The following is a 25,258-nucleotide window of genomic DNA, read 5'->3' on the forward strand; positions in this document are numbered from 1 at the left end:
ATTAGTCATTTAAAAAACATCCAATCTTAAAATATTTACGTGTTATACACGTAAATATTTTAAGCATAATAAACAATTTAGCTATTAATCAGATTGAGACTGTCATAGTTACCAGTACAAAGGTGTACAATTTTCGGATTAATGCTCTACCCGTTAATAATATCACAGACATAAATTTCATCAAATTAAATGCCACACCTACAATAACATACTAAAATGCCTAATTTAATTCTGACTAGAACATTAATTTCAATATCAATATAAGTAGATATAGGATATTCATAAATAATAAAACAACATATGGTACCTATATAATCAAGTCATGAATAAAATATAAACATATAAACTCATTTGACTATTAGTATTTCACCACATACCATTACAAAAACAGTTTAAATGAAAAGGACAAAACAGCCAGTATAGCTAAAATAGTTAGACGCAATGATTAAAAGGAATACCATTCTTGATTTGTATACACACAGTATATACAGCACATTGTCAAATTTATGTCTGTGGTACCTACATAAATTTTGGGTTGATTTTGTTAACTTCTTGTTGTGTGCCCACTCTGTAGAAATCTCCAGCCTTGAATTCCTGAAAAATAATATTAAAACATTTTATAATATTTTAAAAATGAGTATTATAAAACAGTTATACATGTGCTGACTAATGCCACAACTTTAGATGAATCATTAATAATTATCAGAAACAACAGGATAATTAATTGTGGTTATTTTGATACTTAGTAATAATTATATTGTAGTAATATGGGCAACAGTGTACAATGGTTTAAATATGAAAAACATAAATTTAAATCATCAGTTAAATATTATTGTTAAATAAACAAGCTATTAAATGTACTGAATTATCTCTATATATATATATATCTCTTCAATTGGACACTTATTCTATCAATCTACTTGATTGACAGAATAATTATCCAATTGAGTGAAATCATGTTCAATGATCATGCATTTCATCATTGAACCCAATGTTTCTATAATATTGTTATATCATTTGTTATTATACAAATTACAAATTTTATGGTACAGTAAGTAAAATGACTACAATAATAATAAATATTAAAAATATGAATTAGGAAATATATTTTATTAAATAAGGTAAACCATAAATATTTTACTTACTCATATTACAATTTGTTTGACAATCATGCTACTCGGACCTTAATGATCCTTTCTATGCTGTCTCTACACAGTGGACAACTTTCGACTTTCTTCTCACCCTCGATACATGATTGACAACAGCACATGTGCCCACAAGGAATGAATATTACTTCACATTTAGCATCCATACAGATGACACATTCAGATTCTAATACTGAATCCTCAGTTTCACTGCTAGTAACAACACCAGTGCAGTTTTGTTCCATATCTTCCTCTGTAGGTGCACTTGGTGCTTTATCAGTAGAATCATCAAAGGTATGAACCTGTGACTTAGCAATTACATAGTAATTTATTGCTCTCAATATTGCCTTTCTGTCAGAAGACAGTGAAACCCCATTTTCTTTTAAATCATCTAATGAAATCTTCAGTAAAGGTTTATCCGAAAATAAAAACTTTACTAGAAATGGTAAGCAGTGCATTACACCCTCCTGCAGTAGATAATTAGCAAGAACAGGATCCAATTGCTTACCAATTTCTAACAAATTCTTTGGAGCAGAGTCTATTAGTTTTTGATAATTTTTCAACCAAAAATCTGTTGTTGTTGCATGTTGATTCTCCATTTCTTTCAATGTGTCAATAAGTTGTTTTCTTCTCTTATTGCGCTGTTCCATCAGATCATCTAATAAAAATACTAATTGCATTCTTTGTTGGAGTAGCTCATTATAATTACAAGAAATTTGTAACTTTTTCTTTTCTTGTTCAATAACACTCAGTCTGGCAAGATGTAAGGAGATTAACCCAATTTCTTGATTTAGGCTCCAACTTCTTGCATCAACTCTCTCAATGAGAGAAGCAACTAATGCTTTCTGAATATCTTCATCCTCTAACAACTGTTGCACTAATACAGTACGCGACTGATCTTTAGCATTGAGTAACTCCTCCATTTTAACAGCACCTTCCATTTCTTGCACAAGTATACTTTGCTTCATATCATTCACACTATCTTCATAATGTTTCTTGGAATGTTTAATTGAATAGTCTTCTTCAATAAGAGCCTCCATGGCCTTTAAAACATCAGCTTTTCTTATATTATCATAATTCTGACGAGCAATTTCAAGTAATCGGTCATGTTCTGCTTGCTCATGTATTAATTGTTGCTGCAAAATCTCTGGTTTCAAAAGATCTGATTGTATAAAGTTGGTTACCAAACATTCAACTTCTCTTTCATCATCCTGAATTGCTTTCAAAAGCTTTTGCCTTTCTTGGTCCTTGGCCTCATGAATTCTAGCAATTTCAGAGTCTAGTTCCTGTTGGTCTTGTAATATTTTTATTAGAAATTTTTCTCTTTGTTGTTTGGCAGCCTCATGGAATTTATTTTCTTGTTCTATTTTAGCAGCTTCTTCCTCCTCCCAAGTAGTGGTATTGTATTTTAAGAAAGGATCATATACATAACTTGGGGATTGAACAGATATTATTTCAGATTGCAATGACAAAGGAGGTATATAATCAACATTCATGTGTTTACAGAGATAAGCCATTATTTCAGATGTCTCTAGTACAGCAACTTCAGTCGGAGGGAAAATAAACTGTTCGCTGTCCAGTTTTATAGATATTATATTTGTAGCAAAGCACAACTCTGAACACAATTCTTTCAATTCATTATTTTTAGTTATATCTAAGTTTCTGAGTGCTTTTAACTTACCTAATGAAGGAGTCAATGTTTTCAATCTATTTTTAGAAACATTCAAAATTTGTAAACTTTGAAGAAACTCTATACTATCAGGAAGAGTCTTTAAATTGTTTTCTTGTATATACAGCTCAGTCAAGTTGACCAAATATTTTATATCACTAGATAATTGTGTAAAATTATTAGAACTTATATTTAATACTTTGAGCCCATATAAATCTGATAATTGACCGCCATCTTCTAGAGAATGTAAACTATTACAATGTAAATATAAATGGTCCTTCCTGTACACTTTGCATATTGAATATATACCGGACGGAACATGCCGAAGTTCACAATCTGATAAATCAAAATCGGGCTCCGGAGATTCCTTCGCAAGATACAGTTTCCTTTCTAATTTAGCTCGAGACTCGGTAGTGTTATTAGAATGTTTACCGAACAACAACATTTTCGTTCGTGTCACACAAGACACAGCACAGCCCATTAAAGTAATATAAAAACAATGGCACTAAACAAATTTTTACTGTCACCGACTATATAAAATCATGGCAAATAGTAACCTTATTTTGGTGAAAAAAAACAACGAAAGAAACAATAACATAAAATACTACGAACAATAACAATTATTTCATTTATATACTAATTATGTAACACGATATGAAATTGTTTCTGTTGAAGTTGTGATGCAATATGAAATCAATAAATCATTTCTATCGATAAAACACTACTATGAAGTTGCAGCGGAATATTGTTAATCCGACCAATTTAAAAAGTCAGTACATTAGATAGCTTATACCTTTAGAGGGATACATTTTAATTTATTGGGTTGTTACACTAGTTGGTTGATTTGAAACAATTTTTATTGCATTCAAAAATTACAAAATATACTGCAGCGTTACTATTCTATTCTAATGAAAAAATACGGTTAATAATTTTGAATATAAAAGCATATTTTATACAAACTATTTATAATCATTAATAATATTAATCTAACAAATTATTTCATAGATTATATACGTATCCATATAAATTTAAAATGATGCAATTACATTTGTGATGATTTCGTATTCATTGAAATAGTTTTTTAATTATATTAATATCATAATCAACAAATTTACTGTAAAAACAGTCGAAATGACATTTGACTGACTCTGACTGATTGTCAAGTACTAATAGTGTCAATTAATGTCAATCTTTTCATTGATGTACAGCCATAGAACTGTCATTGTACAGCACAGCCATAGTTTAAAAAACTATTTAATGATATATTATTTATCACCAGATGATGATGGAATAATGCACCCACGTATACGTGGTACAGCACCTGTGCAGGGTAATAGGATGAGTATAATGTTAGCTCAGTTAACCATGGTGGTCCATGGGGGACCGGGTGGAATTCGACCTTACGAGGTGGTAAATTGCTAGAAATGGTGTCACTATTCCCCGTTACCAAATACTAGAGATTGCAATTTATTATCCACAAAATGTAACTACAGCGGTTAAGTTACCTATTCAAACATTCAAATGTTTTTTTTTATATTTTTTTGTAATGGTCCATCCGCCTGCTCTAACGGTTTACGCTCGTTGGGAACCGGTGGAAGACGATAAAATCAAGAAGAAAACAATTAGCCTTTCGTGCCAAATTCAGCTTGCATCTGAAATATCTATCTCAACCCAACATTGTTAAAATTTGTACATTGCTAGCAATGGGGTTATTAGTCCACATTATCAACAATCTCCTTCCGTCCCTCCACGACCTGTAGATAATTATTTTAATACAGTGATGTGATATAAGTACCTATATGTGTGTTATTGGGACAAGGTGTGTTAATTACTTTATTTCTGAAGATACAATTACAATTGCGTAAATCAAACTTCAATTATAAAATTATTATTTATTTACAAACTCTAGGACAAGTCTATCTATGAACTTAAAAAATATATAAATATTTACAATTTTGTACCACGTATACAATTACTATGCAAGACTATCTATTGTCTTCATCTGTTTTCTTCAAATCTATAGTTTTACTTATATAATCTGAATTGTGTAGTGGAATGCCAGCATCAGGCGTATCATACCAGCTTTGAGTTAAAGGAATAGGTATACCGAATAATAAATAAGCCCTTGGAGAATATAGATTCTTAGCATTTGGAGCATATATTTTTTGCGCCTTATCTGCTGAAACCTGGTTAAATTTTTTTTCTTGCAAATCACTACCATAATGGTTTAAATTATAATTAGCTGGGTTGTGCTTATATTCATCTTTAATATACCATTCATCATACACTGGTACAAGTTTCCCTAGTATCTTATATGGTATCATTGTATCATTATCAGCTACTTCATCGTGAGGTGAATAGAAGCTACTATAATTATTTTTTTGTAGAATATTAGACAATGATGCATAATCTGAAGTCTTTTGAATTTTTGGGGTATAGTGTTCATACTTTATTGGAAACGATGTGCGATATGATGAATCCATTTCCTTTGATGTCAACTCCGAGGAATCCAAAACCTCTGGTGCCTTCGAGTACTCATGTCGATTGTCTTGTTTATTATCAGAGTCTTTGTCATCGTCTTGTTCCTTGTAATTATGAACTATTGGTAGAGTCTCCACATTCTTCAACGCTAGATTCGTTGATCCCTCATGTTCTCGATTTGTATATCCTTTTTCCTCTATTATTTTTTTTAGCGGTACAGATATATAATCTGACTCATCCAAATACTTTATTTTATGTGCCATTTTTCCAGATATTTGCTCAGGACTATAAAATTCTTTATAATCTGTATTAATTTTATATATATTTAAGTCAGGTATCTGAGATGGATAGACATGAGTTTTTATTATTTTTCCGAGTCTTTCAAATGCATCGTTCAGATCGTCGTCCAATTTATCCGAAGATATATTTTGATTGTTTTCAACTTCTGGCGACATTTCTACAGAAATGTTTTCATTATCTACTTCAGAGCTTGATTCTTGTGAATTAGTTTGATTTTTATCTGTGAAAAATGGACTCAAAGAAGAATTGTCTTCTGTATTTTTTTCAGCACTCTTTCCAGTTCTCCTTTGTTCATCGTTATTATCATATACACCTTCTAGAGAATTTTCTGTTGTATATTGCAATTTAGTCTCACCTTTATTGTTGTAATACTCTTGATTAAATGATGCTGTTGGATTATTAACGTTATATTCTAATTGTTTTCCCGGGTCTCCAATTTTCGACGTTGACACGGCTTGCGGTGCTTTACTAAAATAATCAAATAAATGAAATTCTGGAATATCAGGCAACTGATACGTTTCGGCCGAAGGTAATAATTTTATGACGACTGTTTTACCTTGATGATATCCAATTCCGTGACCATCGAACGGTTTATTTTTAGGAGTCTTCTTTTTAGTTGGTTTCTTGGTAATCACTTCTTCTGCATCAAAATTACTTGAACCTGCATCACAATACATTTTGTTCAGCTTTTGAGTATCTTTATCAGAAAGACCGACTCGTTGTCCAATATCCGCTCCACTCTAAAAAATATTATTGAATATTAAATAAAGTATTCTCACGATTGTAAGATGAGGTAAACAGAGGCATTTTATATAGAATCTAACGTGGAAGGCGACGTCTATCGCCATCTCGAAATGTTAGGTAGGAAGGATAAAATATTGTCTTTCTAAATTACTGATCATAACCTGATAATTAATTGGGTGTTGGATACTTACGCTTTTAGGTACAATCGTATCCTGTCCATTAGCGGAAAATGCCCGCCGACTATAATGAAGTACGCTATCGTAATCATAACCAACACCGAAATCGGAGACGGCAAAGGTATTATACTTGCGAAAATTGTGTCTTGCAGCTGAAAATCATAGTTGTTTTATATAAATTACATTAAACTATAATATGACGGAAGGTATCTGCTTAATAAACTTTTAAAATCCTGTGATGTATCTGTAAATTTTGCTAAAAATAATTAATTAGTGCAATAGTCCTATGTTATGCAGGACCGATTTAGAAAATTCCTGAAAATGGTTCTTTCTATAAAATATACTATTATGTACTCAATAAACTTTATAACATTTCATTTATATTGTGTTGTGAAAATAATTTCTTATTGAGCTACGTATCAATTTACACAATTTATATTCTTAATGAGTACATGTGGTAACAGACAGGTATTCTTTGATCACGACACTGGATTCAATGGCTCTATATTTGTACCTAACTATACGTAGGTCTGTACATACGAAGTCATAGGTGTGATTTCCCACGTTCCTTTCCTATATCATTATACCTACCTAGTGAAAGTCAAAACTTTTACCTCATCAATACTTGTTTCGCCAATGTCAGCGACCTGACATATGTGTCTATATAATTCGGTAACCATGTAGTAACTTATGAAAATTCTGAACTGAAAATGTAAAATTGGTTGGAAATACTTATATATAAACTATATCGAACTCCCATTATTATGTCAAAAATTAAAAGACAACTAAATGCGTAACGATTATATATATTAAAGCATATATCTACACATGTACTTACGTTGTATAATATTTTCCCAAACAACATCAACGTAGTCATCTCTATCAGGACTACTTTGCATGTGATAAAAGCCAAGTGTATGTAGCATTTCATGCACCACGGTCCCATGTCGAAAGCAACCGCGCCCTACAGGATGCCGACCTGACAAATTTAACACCTGGTATCCTCCTTGATATCCCACTTGTGAAAAACAACCACGCCTGCTGCCCTAAAATCAATACGTTATGAATTTTGAATGTTTCTATTTTAACGGAAGTTTTAATTAGTGTGGGTTTTAACAAGCGTATCATTAGCGATAGAAAAGTGCCCATCACAAGAATTAGTTTTATTTAGAGTATAATGTAAATAAAGTATATAGAGACAGGCAAGAGTATAACAATCTGCTATAGTACCTATACAATGCATTTTTTACAGATGTATGAGTAGGCCGAGGAGATAATGAGCAATATTTTTAAAGCTACAAATGATAGTACCTATATATATATTTAGTTTATAGCCATACGAAATTTCATAACCGTTAAAAAAAATTGTCCTAGAGACTAAAGACCGAGGAGTTTTCAGTGTCACAAATATTACTTTTCTTTGTAATGACATATATTTATTTTTCGTTATAGACATTATAAAGTATCTCTTTCATATATAAGTAGGTACGGTCAAATTGTAAAATTGCTTTAAAAATATACTAGAAAAACACTTGGACAAATAGTTGGTACATGACAATGATAATAAAATATATATCTAATTTTATCATACTGAGTTCGACCTAACAGATATTAAAAGATCATAATTAAATCACACATTTATACCTGTATGACAACAGCATCTCGATCACCTTTTTTGTAAGGACGGAACTTAATGCAAGACGCTTGAGCAATGTCATCTATCCCATTTTGAATGGCATCCATTTGATCAGAAGCTGAAATAACAAAATGAAATCTATATCATAATATAAATAGATATATCTAAGACAGTTACCATTGTAAACGTAGCATACTAACAGAAATGCTCCTTCTGGACATAATATATAACTTCGTTATTGGGCCATCTTTTCGTGCTGTCTCGAAGGCCGTTTCTGGATAGTCCTTCAGCAATGTCTTCAACTATCAACCGTCTCTGCCGCTCGTTAAGAATAAGATCTCCTTCAAATTTTCCACTCTCTTCCCATGCGTGATCTGTGGCCGGTTCGTCTTCGTCGTAATCATCGTCAGGGTCCGCACCTTCTATAAGTGGAAGGATTATACGCATTACGAACCACACAGAATTTTGTACATTTTATACAGTTATAATTTTAAGTTATAAATATAACAATAAGATGTTTGTTATATTTATAACTTATATAACTTAAAAAAAAAAGAAATCGTCTCGTATTTATTCTAAGTAAATTTATTTATTTTTGATTCAGATATCACTGGGATCAGATAAGTAATAAAATTTATATTATTATTAGTATTATGAAAAATAAACCACTTATAGTTTTAAATATAAATGGTTTATTTTTAGAATCAATTAAATATTTAAGTTTATATGAACCTACTCACTTTTTAGAGTTTGATCTAGCCGCGAAGTTTTTTGGAGATAGTTGGTGAAATCTTCTATTTCATCCTGAGACATATTCGAGCACTCCAATACACAAACCACTAGTACAATCACAAATATATTAATCAACTCCATGATTCCCTAATCTAAAGCTATTCCTACTAAATTTTATTTAACGCATCAATATATTTCTTTTAGCTCACACGCCTTATTAAACAGGATGTCATAATAACGGTATCTTTAAACACATCACTGGTGTCAGGCAGGCATGATCCATCGGTAGATTTTATTCCTGTGCCGTGCGATTTTTTCCGTCGAACAAAACCCATCGGGGTGACGTAGGATTTAATATAGATTCCGGTACGACCATTTCACAAGGTATGGACCTGTAACTGCGCAGACGCCGCTTGCGACAGCGCCTGTTCTGGTGACAGCACGTACCACCACCACCGACATAACTCATGCAAGACCAAATTGCTAAATTTATCGCCCGACTTATTTTAAAATTACTTTAAATTTTATTTTAATAGATACAACAATAAAGTCAACATCATATTTCTGTAATTGCATGGTGTGAAACACAAAAGGAAAGGCTGCTGTCGCTGGTTGCGGTGAAATCGGAAATAAATCGAAACGACTCATTGTATGCTAAATGATAAAAGTTGATATTCAGCTCTAGCTAGCATTTTGTTTTAAACAGCAGCGTGACACGTAAGGTCATACGAATAAAGTATGTAACTTAAAAATAAACCTTCCTTATGTAAAAGATTTCAGTAAAAATATTTAATATTAAGTATAAATTCTTTTTTTATAGCAGATGTATTAATGTGTTATTTAATTAAAGATATTCACATTACAAAGAGCGTCGTATCTGAGTGGTTTTCTGACCAAAACTTTGCATGTCAATTCATATTTTCGACTGACTCTCAGGTGATAGAAGACACCAGACGGTAGGCGGCGGTAGAAAGGAATTATACCTACGCAGCGACAATTATGCAGTACAGTAGCAGTACCTATGTTAAGAGTTACCGTTGTCAAATGAAATTCTGATTAGACCTAGATGTCGTATCTAGGGTAGCAGTTGTAGGTTAAGTAAATTATTAGTTAAGTTCACAGTCATCATTTATCACGCATACATTTGAAGATCCAACACCATCTAGGTAATAATATTTTCCGATCTTAAAATATTTGTTTTAATAGAGTATCTAGGGTACATATTTCCATATGCTCGAAGGATTACCGCCAATTAATTTTCTTTACTTAACAAAATTTAAATTTATTAAATAACATTCAAATCAATCCTCAAAAAGGTAGAGATTTCTTGCACTTTTTAACTTTCTTTTCAGTGTTTAACTTTCACTTTATAAGGACACGAATCATTAACTACCAATAACTTACTACAACGATTTTGCATGTGGCAGTAATGGTTTGCACGTAGGCTATTACGAATAAATTAAGTGCAAGAATAATATTCATGTATTTAAGCCAGGTTAACCTATGGTTCATTCTATGGTAATTGCGTAAGATTTTCTAATAAACTGCCAGAATCTGCACTAAATCTGACAGAGAGGCAATTCAAATCTTATATTAAACAATTTTTTGTAAGCCTATTTTACAGGATAGACGAATTCATAGATGACAAAATATCAAGTAAATAATTAGTTTATTAGCATACAACGTTATAATTTATTTTTCTCATTGCTTTCTTGATTATTTTAGAAATATGAAAGCGTAGCGGTTTTTGTATTGATTGCCACATGCATTCTTATGTAAAATTTGAATACTATAACTATCAGATGGCAATTGTAAATAGCTTTGACGTGGTCTAATGTTTTGAGTAGTCTTGCTCACTAAAATGTCCAGACTTGTGGCGACGTGATGGGCCGGGTCATTGGGGTCACTAAAATATGGTCGAGCGCAGTGATGGCTGGCTCATCCGTCATACTCGTGAACGGCTGCTGCTTGTAGGGACTGGTCTGCTCTAATCACTATGACTGATTTCCTCTTATTAATTGTTTAACCAGTTGGTTATATATTCAATATTTTTTCTATTTGAGTATTTAATTAGATTAGTGCTAATTGGTGGTTTGTATTCACACACTTAAACTTAAAAATGTAAAGTAATAATAAAATTATTTAAAAGAGCAACACGCAAGTTTCTTTCTCGTTCATCTTGTGATGAGACAGCTTTCCAAATGAGCGGTAGATTAAAAAAATGTAATGACTATTCAAAAGTGCTTCAATGTAAGTTTATTTGAATAAATGATTTTCTATTCTATTCTAACCCGTCAACAAATTTATATTGCACGTATACTTTAGTGTAATTTTTTCTCTGCATCCATGAATAAGTATACTTTCTGTAGATCTTGAAGTATATCAATAAGAAATATAAATACAGATGCGTTACAATTGCATAATCGTTTTAAATTCACAATGCATATTGCATTATGGATATACATGATATATATCTATGCACTAAATAGTTCAAGCTACTTATCGTTACCATATTTTTTTTGTATTCGAAATGGCAAACAATCAGTCCGCTTTCAGATCGTAAGTGGCAACTGTCGCCAATGTCAATAAATTAACCCGAGGATAAAGATGTCATACCTCTTTGCCTGTAATTACCTGCCTTATTTACCTTGCCTGCAAGTTGCTTGGCGGTTGAAATAAGAGAGATCCGGGTAGGCAAAGATAGTAACTCACGCGACTTTGTCGTATGAATAATATATTAATTACCCAGAATTTCAACCAATAGTTTAACAAGTACCTCCTACATCAGTCCAAAACGTGCAACAGAAACTTAGTCAACAAACTATTTATTGGCGTTACAGTTCGCGCGGAACATACTCCAAATGTTTTCAATTTTACACATGATTAAGCAAATAGTTTAAGAGATTATACAACATGATCAAACTTAATCTGTGCTGCAATGAATCAATGCCATTGTCAGGTGACAAAACCGTAAAAATTAGGTGTAATTCGAGTCGCAAATAAAATCCAATTTGATTAACTTTTTAAGTTGGTAAGTTACCCTTGAATTGATCAGTAACGATTTCTATATTAAAACAACCAGGCAAAAGCCTGCGAGTTCTTAGGATTCCAGAAATATTTTTTATTTACGATATGAATTGTTGTGTTTCATATTTAATTGTAAGTCAGTTATTGTTTTTAATAATAAATAAATAAATATCTACGTCAAGACAATGTTTAGCTGTATATCATTGTTAAGGATACTTACATTATCGCGAAAGAGAACTGTAAAATTGCCATCCTATTAAATGCTTGATTATAAATTAGACTTAAGATATGGAAAGGTTATTGTTTCTATATCTCTTAAAATTATGTCGTAATTATTTTTATAACATATAATGAGAAGTACACACAAACTGTTAGTTTAAAGTTTACAATTAACCCATAAAATACATTCATCCTCACTTGCCTTTTAAACATAAACTTCAAACTTCATTACAAGAAAAAACTTAGAAATCTAGAAGTTTGTGTGATGCAATTTAGCCTTCATATTTTCTAAACCAAAGGAACGAACTAGCTGAATGAAATTGGAGTAAATAAAACCAAGACCAATTGGCTAGCTTGCTTACTCAATACTTATTTAAATATGCTTGCACAGGAAACAAAAAAGAAGTAACTAGTAATTAAGTAGATACCTAAGTACTATTTGGGTAGGTACTTAGAATTGATATCGTTTTGTTTAAATTAACTGATTCTAATATTAAAAACTTATCTCTATTTCGGTAACATTTCAGATTTCCGTCGCGCGAAGTTGGTAATAAATAAGTACCTACCAGCAAAATTAATTAATATCCAATTCCTACAGAACAAAAATATCAGCTCTTCAGAAGGTAGCAATAAATGTCTACCTAAATCTATGGTAAAGTATTCTATAATATAATAAAATAAAATAGGTACCTATATAAAAATTAAATTCGCTATAAAATTTTATTATAACAAAAAACAAAACGTATTACCAAAAAAATGCACCAATACCTATATGTCAGATTATCTTACTTCGTCACGCTTTCTTACGAATTAAGCAAAAACTGGTTTAATTATGAAAATGATAATAATTGATATAATATTACGCCTTAACTCACCTTGAAATCACAGTAATTATAAAACGCCCTGCAGAACATTGCTAATGGGTTGGCGATGGCTGATGCTCATGCAACATAGTGTCTTACATTAAGTAAGTATTATTTGATATATGAGAGTATGTCAACCTTAACCTTAAAATGAAATATTTTATCTTATTACCGCAGATATAGATAAGTGACTTACCTATCTCTACTATTTACCTATATATAGGTATCTAATAGGATATTATCAATAAAGACTATTACAATATATATATATAGATAGATAGGTAGGTAGGTAGGTACAAACAATAAAACGATTCAGAATTTTGAATACATTATTATAATACATTTAGATATACGTAAAGAAACAAAATGAATTAATAGGCGCTTAACTGTTACGGTGTGTGATATCCAGCTTCTCTTCTTCGGAATCTTCACAATACATTTTATTTAGCTTCTGTACATCGCTTACCGACATTTCATTTCGTTGGCCAATGTGTACATTTTCCTAGAACATTATTTTTATTTAACCAATCTAAATATTAACTTAACTGAAACTAAGATGCATGCCACTATATCTCCTAACCCTGTGATTTGTTATGTCGGTTATTATGGTAATAATATTTTTAGTGTATATTCAAATCTGACTGAGAAAAAAACATGTCGGGAACATAATAAATATAGCTGATTATGGCGAAGTTGACAATAGAACAATAATTGCAATTACCTGCAATGTGATTATAGTTTTATTTCCATTTTTGGAAAACGCCTTTTCTGGATAATGCATTACGCTTCCGTAGTCGTATGGTACTCCAAAGTCTGTCACCGTATCATTGTTATACTTTGCAAAGTTATGTTCGGTACCTACAATGAAATTATTTTATTATTACTTAAGCCCTTGTGAAACTAACATGCAAACTCACTTATCAGACACAGTCTGCTTAAATCTAAAATATTGTAATATGACAGTCAAAATTATATAAACTCTCAGAATAATCATATTGTTTTAACAGTTTGAAATATACATTAATAATGATTTTTTAAAAATTAATATTTACTATTTTACCTACCTAGATATAAAATAAACACGCACGTATAGTTAAAGTTGTTTTTTCTATACTTTTTTATAATTTTGTATGTAAGAAAATATTATGTATTATATACTTAGGTATATAATTAAATGTGTAATGAATCATTATACATGTTTATAGTATAGGTATTGGAGGGAACTGACTTTCGTGGCAGGTTTGCCTATTTCGAAAATCAGGCTAAATATATAACACTGTACTGATATATTAGGGAATAGATTCTTATATCTTTCAACGACTGTATTTTGTTAGCTACTTTGTATAGTGCTGTTGCTAACATTCTTATTGGAAATATTTTTAAATTAAATAAGAGAATTTTTCTGTATTGTAATCGGTAATAATAGAAGTAGATAAAGAAGTATCCACCTACTGTGATAATATAAAATGTTTTAATAGAGATACCTGATTAAAAAATTTGCCATCGACACTAATAATTTTTAGTGTCGATGGCAAATTATATATTATATATTATATAGTATATTATATAGTAATTTTTAGTTGTAGGACCTATTGATTGTCAGAACATCTCTTTATGAAGAGATGTTCTTAATTTATATTCTTAATGAATTAGTAGGTAGATTATTACCTTCTTTAATATTTTCCCAAACAATTTTAATGTAGTCATCTCTATCGTATGTGCTCTGCATATGATAAAAGCCCAAAGTATGTAGCATTTCATGAACAACTGTTCCATGTCGCATACATCCCTTGCCCAAGTTCAAAACTTGTTCTGTTTCTTCATCATCGTCATTACTGAAGCCTACGTTTGAAAAGCACCCATTCGCTGAACTCTGAATAAGTGTAAAGTAAGTATAAGAATGAAAATCTTAACTACGTAATCCCAGGCACGTATATTGTATATTGCCCTTGGTAAAACAAAAGCAAGGCAAAACTGTTTAATACTATTTTTTTTATTTGTTAGACAAAGGTTTTAAGTCAGATTAATAAATAGATATCTAATATATAATGATGCTACATGACGGCCCTTTTTTTTATTTGTAATCGATAAATTTAAGAAATATCTAATTTATTATTATAATATTTTCACCTATCATATTCATTATCAGCCAATAAAATAATCTTGTAATTTATTAAAATTATGTATATATTTCTCCAATATTCCCTACATCATTATACTCGTACAAAGAGGGCTTGGGATAAGCTAACAAATAAAATTTGATATTACACCGTACCTTGAAAATAACTGCATGTTCGTTGGCATTTCTTCGACGAAATTTGATGCAAGATTTGTTCTCGATTTCCATCATTCCCTCTTTAATGACCTTTATTTCGTCTTTATCTATTGAAGTTCCAAGAACAATAATAACTTTATAAAAACTACACAGTATTTTTTTAAATACCTATAGAAATAATAGTTTTGTGTGTTTTTTAGAAAGAAAGAAAGAAGTTTATTATAGAAGAATAAATATAAAATAGTCATATGAAGCCTTCGTAACCGTGGTCTCTGTGTAATACTACTAATATAGATGAGAGCAGATTACTACCAATATCTTCACTGAGTTCTCTATTTTTTTAATTCTCATTCTCATTATAGTATATAGCCCTTATAGCGTATATCCACTATTTTAATACCATCCATATAAATTGTATGAACTGTTTTCATACATAATAATTGAAGAACGACGGTCTCGTGAGTATTGCGAATTAGCAGTTAGTTCCTATGGTTGCGGGTTCGATTCCCTGCGCGGTACAAATATTTGTATTCATGAGTATGATTGTTTGTATCGGTCTGGCTGGTTTCTATATAGGTAACTACAACAAAATACGTACAAATTTCATGTTGTGTACTTATATCAGTTGTTTAATAGGTACCCATATCTCAAACTCTGCTTAGTTTGGGATTAAATGTCGTTATGTGAATTGTCCAGGGAAAAAATAATCTAATTATATTTAACTACAAGCGAACGATTACGAACCAAAATCATCCTCTTCAATGTGATATACGACTGTACGATTTGGCCAACGTTTAGCTCCATTGCGTAAACCGTTACGGCCCTCTGATGCTTCAAAAATATCGCGTTCCTGAGTGGATGTCAGTAGCATGTCGCCCTCGAAATATTCTCCAAATTCACCACCTACATTTATATTGTATTAAGTATTAAATAAAATGTTAGTAGTAAAAATAGTAAACGTTAGTAGCAATAATCGAGACGAGTCTCAATTATTGCTGCTTTGCCTAATACAAGATGCTTGCGTCGAAACATTGTCCCTTTTCGAAGGTCGTGGCATGAGTAAATGGGTACGGAAATTTAACACTTTAGCCCTTATCGCACCAGAGCACCTTTCCATCATAAACAGTATAAAAATTATGAAAGAAACAAAAACTCTACTGAACCATCTTAAAAATATAAAATATGTATAATTTTTTGTAGTACCTACCAAATACTACAAAACAATTTTACTTACCCAGACCATCGTAAAATCGCAGAGAATCATCAAAATTTCCATCGTAGTAAATAGGACTTGCGTTTATTGACAAAATATAGACCAAAATACAAAAATGTGTGAATAACATTTCGCTATTTTTTAATAGTGCCGTCTGGAAGTGAGGCTCGTTTATACTAGACTGTGAATCGTACATATGTATTCGACTTTTTAAAGTACAATTAAGTACTTAATTCCATAATTATGTAGAGTCAAATCGTTCACCTAATTAGATAGTAGTCTGATAACGTGTAGACTTTTGAAATTAAGTGGCGTTTTATGTCGCAATTTGAATTATCTTGAAGGAGCACGCTGAGCTCCCATCAGGATGCCTCACTGTACATCGTAACTACTATTTCAGTTGCTGATAATTTTTAGTTTAAATGTATTCCTAATTCTTATATGGGAGGCAACCTTCAAAACTCGTAAATGCAATTCTTTACAATTACGTATTCTGAATTGTCATTACGGATACTGTAGTTTACAGTCAATTTAGTAGGTAAATAGGTAACAATTTGAGCAAAGGATGCAACTGGTATGAGATTATTCACTTGCATATTAAACCATATGTGGGCGCGGATGTGTATGGAATTATAATAGGTTGGTACCTTATATAGGTAGGTACATCAGACTCTACTTACATGTCATCTGATATTTTTATGTAGATATAAAATAAAAATATAATTGTTTAAATATACACAAACAAACAAAAATGCTTTTGGAGATCAGTTTTATCGTGAGCTTAATCATATGAACGAAACATTTGAATTGTAATCACATAATAGACACCCACAAATCAGGTCATATAAGCAACGTCTAGTATTAACTGCTGTGGACTATAAAGACTGATAATTGTCTGATACTCGATATTAATTATAATTAATATTGGGTTGTCCAATATGATAATTATCATGGCAATAGTTTCATCGAAAGAACTATATACTATACAAGTATAAAATATTACATGTTATTATATTATATAAGCGAATTGCTGATGCTCGAAACATAGGTTCAAAATACTACTACAACAAATTCTACCTAATATTTAAGCGCATCTATAATTTATTACCTATATTAGTCCTTGACAATTCACACATAACAAACATCTAGTCATAAGTTAAAGGGGACCTTGTGTTATGGCTACTAAACAACTTTTGTAAATACATATATTATTTGTTTGTAGATAGGTACATACTTAATATATATTGGACACACCCAGACCGACACAAACATTCATCCTCATGAATACAATAAATGGTTGTACCATGCAAGTAATCGAACCCGAGACTGTCGACACTAAAGCGATGTGCTACTAGACCACCGAAGCCGTCAATATTTTTTATATATAACGATTTAATTACAATAATACAATTATTTTAACCAGTGTATGCTATATATATATATAAAATTTTGAGAGAACTATTCGAAACAAGAACACAATTCTTGTTTCGAAATAGTTCTCTCAAAATTTTATATTTCTGCTTACTTGAATTTATACTGAAGATAAATTTAATATTTAAGCCATAATTTTCGAAATATTATTGTTACAAAAATGAATAGGTATGAAATAAAAGAGACAATTAATGTTGTAAATAACGTGCTATATTTATTTTACAAAATAATTATAAAAGAAAACTTGACACACGTAAGACTGTACAAGCATGCAATTTTGATATAGTGTATATTTAGGTATAACTTAGTAAAAGTAATTTACATTCATACGTAATAAAATAATATAACATAAAATCTTTACATAATGTAATATTTAACATTGTAATATAAAATGTAAAATAGTTTGTTTCCCAGAATAACCAATAAAATAATATTCTCCATTTCATACAGTATGGCATTCATATTTAACATAATACTGAACTCGCTAATACAACAAAAATATATGTACGCTGTTCACTTCACTAATGTGAATAAGTCCTAGTTTATGTAATAAATATCGAGAATGTGATATTATTAATTAATATAAAATCTGCAACAGGAGATTTTACTATAATAGTCTAATAAACGATGCGTTGAGGAATAATGGGACAATTAAACAAATTTATTTCGCTAGTTTACACGTCAATTACACTGAATAATTAATTTAGGCAGTCTTTAATATCAATTAATAATTATTATATCAAACCATTATATAAGTTTATAATAGGTACGCTAAATAAATAATATTTAATACCTGACAACAAAATGGTAACCCTACCAACTTAATTAGCAATCAAAATATTTATACATACACAAATATCAGCACATAATTTCAGTAAAGCACTGTAGTAAAACATTCTAAATATTGGTCTAATTATTTATTGCATGGAACTTTACTGTTCCTTTTCAACGACACATAACTACCAGATCAATGCTGAATATGGTATTCATATGATTTCAGACCGGTATTACACTGTCGGTATTACTATAATAACAAATCACTTGATCACATTATTACTACATAATATTTAAAGACGGCATAATTATTTTATTTTGGTACGATGAAATTATATTACGCGGCAAATACATTTACCCTACGTGTAATACGGGTCTTAACAAATATTTATAATAATGGGGTTTAATTACGCTTACTGCTAACATTCGCCTAATATAATTTGCCTACGCGTACGCATAGAGGACGTCAATAAGACTGAGTAGGAAAGTCCTAACCACATATAGGCTTCTTATTAGTGCAATCGAAACTACACATATTTCTGCCTCTATTGTTTTTTTATTTTCGAATAAAAAAACAATAGAAAATGGGACCGAGCGCATAGACCACTTTAAACCCGCAAAGGACTTACGGAAGGACTGAAGGGCAACTTTTGCCTAGTCCATTGTTTACTAACTTGTTCCGATTAGTAACAGCCTACGTGGTTAGGACTTAAAAGCGCCACGCTACATGAACAGTATCACAAATTGTGCAGCGATTCTACCAACAATTAAAAATTTATTGCTATTTCAATAACGACTCGATAGTCTTAAGGCAAATTAAACGCTGATTACACTATTTGTTTAAACTTTCCCTATTATTTATACTTTTGAATATTTCCGACATGAAATTAGAAACTACAGAATCAACTGAACTTCAGCATGATTCAGCTTTTATACAATAACTAGCTACGGCTTCAGAGCCCACTGTTCTTAAAGCTTAGAGTAAAGTGACACGAACCGTGACAGTTAATATAAACAAGTATGTATAGATATCAAAATTATGTTAATCATAAAACGTTTGCTTCCTTGAAGGTAGCAACCTATAGGAAAAATAGAATTTCTGAATATCAAAAATAATAATATGCATTGAATTTCAACACTTTTCAAGATCATGCACAAAAATATCGCATCAACTGTAATTATACTGCAATTTAATAGGCAGTCACTATCCAGGACGCCGATGTATCGCACCTTTGTAGTATTAAAAATAGAATATCGGCTTCGATATACTTTCCCACTGTCAATGATTTCAAATGAGACATCTATACGTTACTTGTGATTTTGCATTTCCACTTCATGTGTACTAAAATACAATCGCTAAAAATCGTAGCAATGTCCCGTTCTTAACAGTATATTAGTAACGCAATATGTTTATTGCATCATATCCATGCATTGAACATCAAAGACCGAATAGTTATATGGAAATGGGACATTATAGATAAGTTCGACATTTGGCACACACATTTAATGATATGTATCTGTTGTATTGTACGCAATAATCGTGTAAAGCATTGAATTGTATAAAAATATTTCACTTGAATTTAGCTTATGTCACATTTGGGGGTAAGTCATATTAACTTGTCATTTATTTAAAACTATGGAAGCCCCATATAAATATCCGTATTAACATGTCTCCGACATAAGTCTATTTGTAAGCAACAACTGTCCCATTTCATATACACATATTCACTGAGACGTTGATTTAATATTCCACTTAATATTCGCCAAAGTAATACCATGTAACTGACATTATAATTGGGAACATCAAAAATTCTCAAGACGGACTAAGTTACTATAAACAAACAGTAGTATGACTACCATAACTACGAATCCAAAATTCCTCTAATTCGATGTAATGATAAGCGTTCACTTTCGAAGCTGACTTAGTTGTGTCATGTATATACTGACAACAATGGCAAATACTTACGACGACGAGAAGAATTATCAAGGACAATACTTAAACACCAAAGCGTCACTCGTTTCTTTAGTACACTATGCAAGTCACATACTGATATGTAAAAGATAACAGTAACTCGATTCAAATACTGATAAAGAATTTGGCTTTCGTATTCTGTGTTAACATTATAGTTGTTTAATATGAGAAGCGATGAGACAGTAAGGGAACATACGCGCCACTTGCCGCCGGTGCTGGCCATCGTACTCTCCGACTGATCACAGATGAAAAATCGCAAATTTACGAATAAATACATTAAAATTAATTAGGCCTTTTTAGGACAGAAATCACATTTCTTTTAACTTACACAATTCCTGATCCATATTTTTCTTTCTATCTATTCATTCCTCATTCTCTTTGGGTTGGAATATCTACCTGAAATGAAAAGTAACAACAATGAAACATCAATTGTTCTAAATTGCAAAATTTACAAAAAAAAATAATATTTAATAATTTATTGTACCACAAGCCCTTTAATCTTGCAATTAGCTGTTATTTTAATAAATATTTTGTTGTTAATAACCCGTCGTATAAAATTACACACAAAAATATAATAAAACGACATATTTTAATATACATTATCGAATACATTATTGTATGTTTATTTTACAAAAATAAATATTTAGATTTATGTAAATTATAAATTTAAATAAATTCGTTTTAAATTCAATGCCATTTCTCTTTTTAGTTTTTTTAATTAAAATCATATGGAATTTTCAACCTTAATATATGAAGTACTTGCATGGTTTGCAGATGTAGTACGCAAGCATTAAGCGGCAGTCTGTGCCGGCGGAGGCGGGGGCGCGGGCGCGGCGGGGGCGGGGGCGGCGGCGGGGGCGGGCGCGGGCGCGGGCGCGGGCGCGGGGGCGGGCGGCGGCAACACGGTGCGAGTGCGTCCGCCTCGCGGCTTTAGAATCTCTGAGATTTGCCACATCGCCTCCTCGCTCAGCACATCGTCGAACTCATTGAACATGGCGTGGATGCGTTCGTTCTTCTTAAACTTGTACTGTCTGCTGTCGAAAATACCTCTTTGTTTATTGGAATAGTCGTTGACTTACCATTAATTTAACAGTTATAATTAACGTTGTAAAGTAGTATAGTGTTATTATTAAGAATGGCATCGCACGAGAGAGCGAGCCACGGGTGTTAGCTTTCAGTAGGATTTTTGTTTATAGATGGCAATTACTATTGTCAAATAAATATATAAAAGGGGTCTTAAAGAAATAGAATATAAAATTAATGAATACACACTCTTTGTGGAACCTCTTCATATTTTCCATTATATGATACTGTTGCCAACGCTTGGTAAAATTAATGCTGCCATCTGGAAGTAGGTCGGGATTTCCGATGTGAACAAATGTTAGATCTTGAAGGACTAGACCACTGCAACAATAAAAAAAAAATATATATATACATATATATACCTACATTAATAAATAATAATAATCTGAGGACAATTCACACTGCGCCATCTAGACCCAAGTTAAACTTGTGTTATAAATACTATATAACTGATACAAATACATAGATATTTTTTTTCGTAAATACATATAGAAAAGACCCCGACCGATACAAACAATCATACTCATGAATATAAATGTTTGTGCCGTGCGAGGAATCGAACCCGCGAACATCGGACGTAAAGCGGTGTGCCGACCGGTATGCAGACCGCTAGACCACCGAGGTAGTCAAATGTAATACATTAAGTTTAAGCCATCAATTGCGTCAATATTTTTTTAGATTTAGATATATAAATTGTTATGGTACAGGTACATGTTTAAAAAAATCTGTTGTTTAATATCCATAACACAGCTCTGCTCAGTTTTTTTTAATTGTTAATAATGGAAAATGAGTTCTCCCGTCTGCGGTTTACGTTGTCAGGGCACCAGCGGAAGAAGATAAGATGAACATGAGATCAGTTCAATTTGCCCATCATGATAAATTCATCAGGAATTTACTCTGCAAATTAGTGACTATAAAGTATCGTGTTTAGAAAACACTTAGGTCAATACAAATAATATAAATAAAAATATTTCTGGTGTGAACAGACAAGAAACGGATAATATAGCAGTGCGTTAAGCCTACACTAATAAGGTCTTTTTTTATAATTCTTCGGTGTCTACCTACCCACTTAGAAACGCACAATACTTACATATATGGTATGCACGGCGGCTGTGTCTCCGCGAGCGCCTGTCTGTAGGCGCGGAAGGAGGAGGAGGAATCGATGATGGCGCAGTGGTCGTGCAACGTATCGGCGATGGCGCGGGGCCAGCCCAGCCGCCGCACGGGCGGGGAGTCCAGCGCTGACACCAGCGCCAGGTACGAGTTAAAGTTGTTCATCTTGCGAAGCGCCTTCATCACTTTCAGGAATTTTCCCGCGTACTTCTCCCGTTCAATGGATTTATTCTGTAAAATCGTCTTGTATTGTATACCTAGGTGCGATGACGGAGTAAGAATGTAATATACGACACGATAATATACACAGAACAGTGAGTACGAGTGGTGAGCGTAAAAAATGCTACAAGTATGCTATATCATCCATACTTCTGTCGTCTTTATTCTATCTTTTATTATATTTGCCAGTATTAGTCACATTACGTAATAGTTACTTGCTAAACTTGAGAAAAGTTCAATTAATTTAGATTACAAATATATAAATACCCAACGGTGCGTTTTTGGAGTTCAAACATAATAGTTTCGACTGTGTCAATAGGTGGGATATCTTATAATCGGCAAGGACTATTTCCTATTGTTATTATTAAAGTAAAAAAAAAATACAAGTAATAATTTTATTTAAGTTTTTTTTTAACGCCAAACTGTTATTCTCCATATTTCAAAATCAAAATGAATGATCGATTTAACGTAATTTTTATTGAAATTATTATGCCTTAACAAAACAATTAAATACACATGTATATATTGTAAAATATTTTCACAACACGATGTGTATGTAGGCGATAGTGGTTTTCTAAGTAATTTCTTATCATACTCATTCCAACTATTCTTTGTTTTATGATCATACATGATTACAACACACGTCAACGATTAAATAAGGTAATAATTTGTTTATTAATTTCTCAACGGTATAATAGTTGAAAATGTTAAAAACAAAATCTATTAAAGAAAAATACTTATTATATTAAAATATTTCATTTTCCTTCGACTCAGGTAATAAATGAAAAAATCTATCATTCGTATATAAATTAATGATTTTTGAGGGCCTAAATATATCGAACACTTGTTCTTGAAAGGGTAAAACAAGACTGACCTGTTCCAAAATCCTGGAGCGGGCCCAATAACTCATTTTGTTAAAATGTTCCGTGAACCTCGTGAGGTTGGGCGAGCTCTCCTCAGACTGGTCTCGGGGCCACGAGAGCACTTCAGCGGTAGTGATGCGACCAAACAACGCAGCGTCTAACAAAGTCATCTGTTCCGCGAGCTCATTCGACTTGAATTCCAGCAGTGTATCACGCCGAAGAGACACGCTGCCATAGCACGGATTATCGTATTCGTATCTGTTGTTGGTCTGCCAAATAAACAAATTATATCATTTACATCAAAAGTGTCACAATCAGTTTTGCAGAGGGCCATATATTAAATTTAGAAAGTGTAGGCGAGCCAGATCAAAACAAAATGTACTGAATTTTTATTTAATTTTATAGTAGGTATACTAACAGACCCGCAAACATTGTGTTGCCATAGAAATTAAAATTGCTATTAAAAAATAGGGGTTGATGGTAGAAGGGTGAAAATATAGGGTTGCATGTATTTTTAAAGTTAAAAAAATCATTCAAGCCGTTTCGGAGGAGTATGGTAAGTAACATTGTGATACGAGAATTTTGTAAGATACGGTTGTTAAAAATCACATCTGTGACACATTGCTATCGCGGACCTTATTGATACTGCCCGGGAGTCGGATGCGCGGGCCGTATCTTTGTCATGACTGATCTGCTGTTGAAAGAACGAAAAATCAAAATGTAAACAGCTGTATCTCTTTATATAATACCAGGAATTGTGTTATGTAATAATGCAGTTGTAAATAATTAATTAAAAAAAAATTAACACGTTATCATTTTTATTATACGAAATAAATCTTCAATATTAGTACTACAAATCGATTCATACCGCAATTATTCTTATAATATTTTAATATTAGAGTTACGTGTTAAATAAGAATTACATCCACACTCACCTGTTGGAAATGTAACTGTTTCTGTTTGTCGACTAGTATTTGTCTTAAAGCTTTTGCAATGGGAAGCTCTTCAACATCGACAAGCCAATATATAAACTCCATTATCTCCTGCATCAGTGGACGATCTAGATCGCTCATTCTGTAATATCATTATTATATCAATTATTAAGTTACACACAAAAAAAGTGCTATAAAAAAATCAACAATGCCGAGAAACAATGTAAAGAACGATATAGTTTAAAACAAATATTGCTTTTTTCTACCTTGCTTCTTTGGACAAAAGTTGTCGAGTATCGTTATTAGGCTTATTCCAAGTATTAACTTTAGGAATGGTTTAAACCACGACCATTTAGACCACGTTTCGTCCGAGTTTTAACAGATTTTTTGT

The 25,258-nt window shown here is 31.8% G+C and overlaps 4 protein-coding genes and 1 long non-coding RNA gene across 5 annotated transcripts in view; all 5 read right to left on the reverse strand.

Annotated features, from left to right (window-relative positions):
• Positions 1–384: 384 nt before the first annotated feature.
• Positions 385–3,435, reverse strand: LOC131844424 (E3 ubiquitin-protein ligase LRSAM1-like). The gene is made up of 2 exons (XM_059193305.1): positions 1,146–3,435; positions 385–594 (listed from the first exon to the last, which is right to left on the reverse strand). The coding sequence occupies exon 1, from the start codon at positions 3,293–3,295 to the stop codon at positions 1,169–1,171; it is 2,127 nt and encodes a 708-aa protein (XP_059049288.1). The 5' UTR covers positions 3,296–3,435; the 3' UTR covers positions 385–594; positions 1,146–1,168.
• A 1,364-nt stretch (positions 3,436–4,799) lies between these two features.
• On the reverse strand, positions 4,800–9,246 carry LOC131844433 (uncharacterized). The gene is made up of 6 exons (XM_059193323.1): positions 8,892–9,246; positions 8,352–8,573; positions 8,160–8,269; positions 7,354–7,561; positions 6,531–6,667; positions 4,800–6,335 (listed from the first exon to the last, which is right to left on the reverse strand). The coding sequence occupies exons 1-6, from the start codon at positions 9,022–9,024 to the stop codon at positions 4,800–4,802; spliced, it is 2,346 nt and encodes a 781-aa protein (XP_059049306.1). The 5' UTR covers positions 9,025–9,246.
• Positions 9,247–13,350: 4,104 nt separating this feature from the next.
• Positions 13,351–16,646, reverse strand: LOC131844450 (seminal metalloprotease 1-like). Its single transcript, XM_059193345.1, has 6 exons — positions 16,502–16,646; positions 16,012–16,170; positions 15,268–15,374; positions 14,661–14,865; positions 13,714–13,850; positions 13,351–13,494 (listed from the first exon to the last, which is right to left on the reverse strand). The coding sequence occupies exons 1-6, from the start codon at positions 16,608–16,610 to the stop codon at positions 13,375–13,377; spliced, it is 837 nt and encodes a 278-aa protein (XP_059049328.1). The 5' UTR covers positions 16,611–16,646; the 3' UTR covers positions 13,351–13,374.
• A 3,559-nt stretch (positions 16,647–20,205) lies between these two features.
• LOC131844173 (uncharacterized) lies at positions 20,206–21,488 on the reverse strand. Its single transcript, XR_009357572.1, has 2 exons — positions 21,400–21,488; positions 20,206–21,053 (listed from the first exon to the last, which is right to left on the reverse strand). It is a non-coding gene; the product is annotated as an uncharacterized LOC131844173 (long non-coding RNA).
• A 22-nt stretch (positions 21,489–21,510) lies between these two features.
• Positions 21,511–25,258, reverse strand: part of LOC131844174 (guanine nucleotide-releasing factor 2) — a gene marked incomplete at its 3' end in the record, with an annotated part of 31,273 nt that continues 27,525 nt past the window's right edge. Inside the window, exons 23-27 of the mRNA XM_059192979.1 lie at positions 24,871–25,009; positions 23,947–24,204; positions 22,831–23,084; positions 21,930–22,061; positions 21,511–21,688 (exon numbers count right to left, since the gene is read on the reverse strand). Of these exons, the coding sequence (XP_059048962.1) occupies positions 21,511–21,688; positions 21,930–22,061; positions 22,831–23,084; positions 23,947–24,204; positions 24,871–25,009 (961 nt within the window). The remainder of the gene's footprint in view (positions 21,689–21,929; positions 22,062–22,830; positions 23,085–23,946; positions 24,205–24,870; positions 25,010–25,258) is intronic.

The sequence above is a fragment of the Achroia grisella genome, unplaced genomic scaffold, assembly GCF_030625045.1.
Source record: "Achroia grisella isolate CSIRO2021 unplaced genomic scaffold, CSIRO_AGI_Agris_v1 utg402, whole genome shotgun sequence".
NCBI classification, from domain to species: domain Eukaryota; kingdom Metazoa; phylum Arthropoda; class Insecta; order Lepidoptera; family Pyralidae; genus Achroia; species Achroia grisella.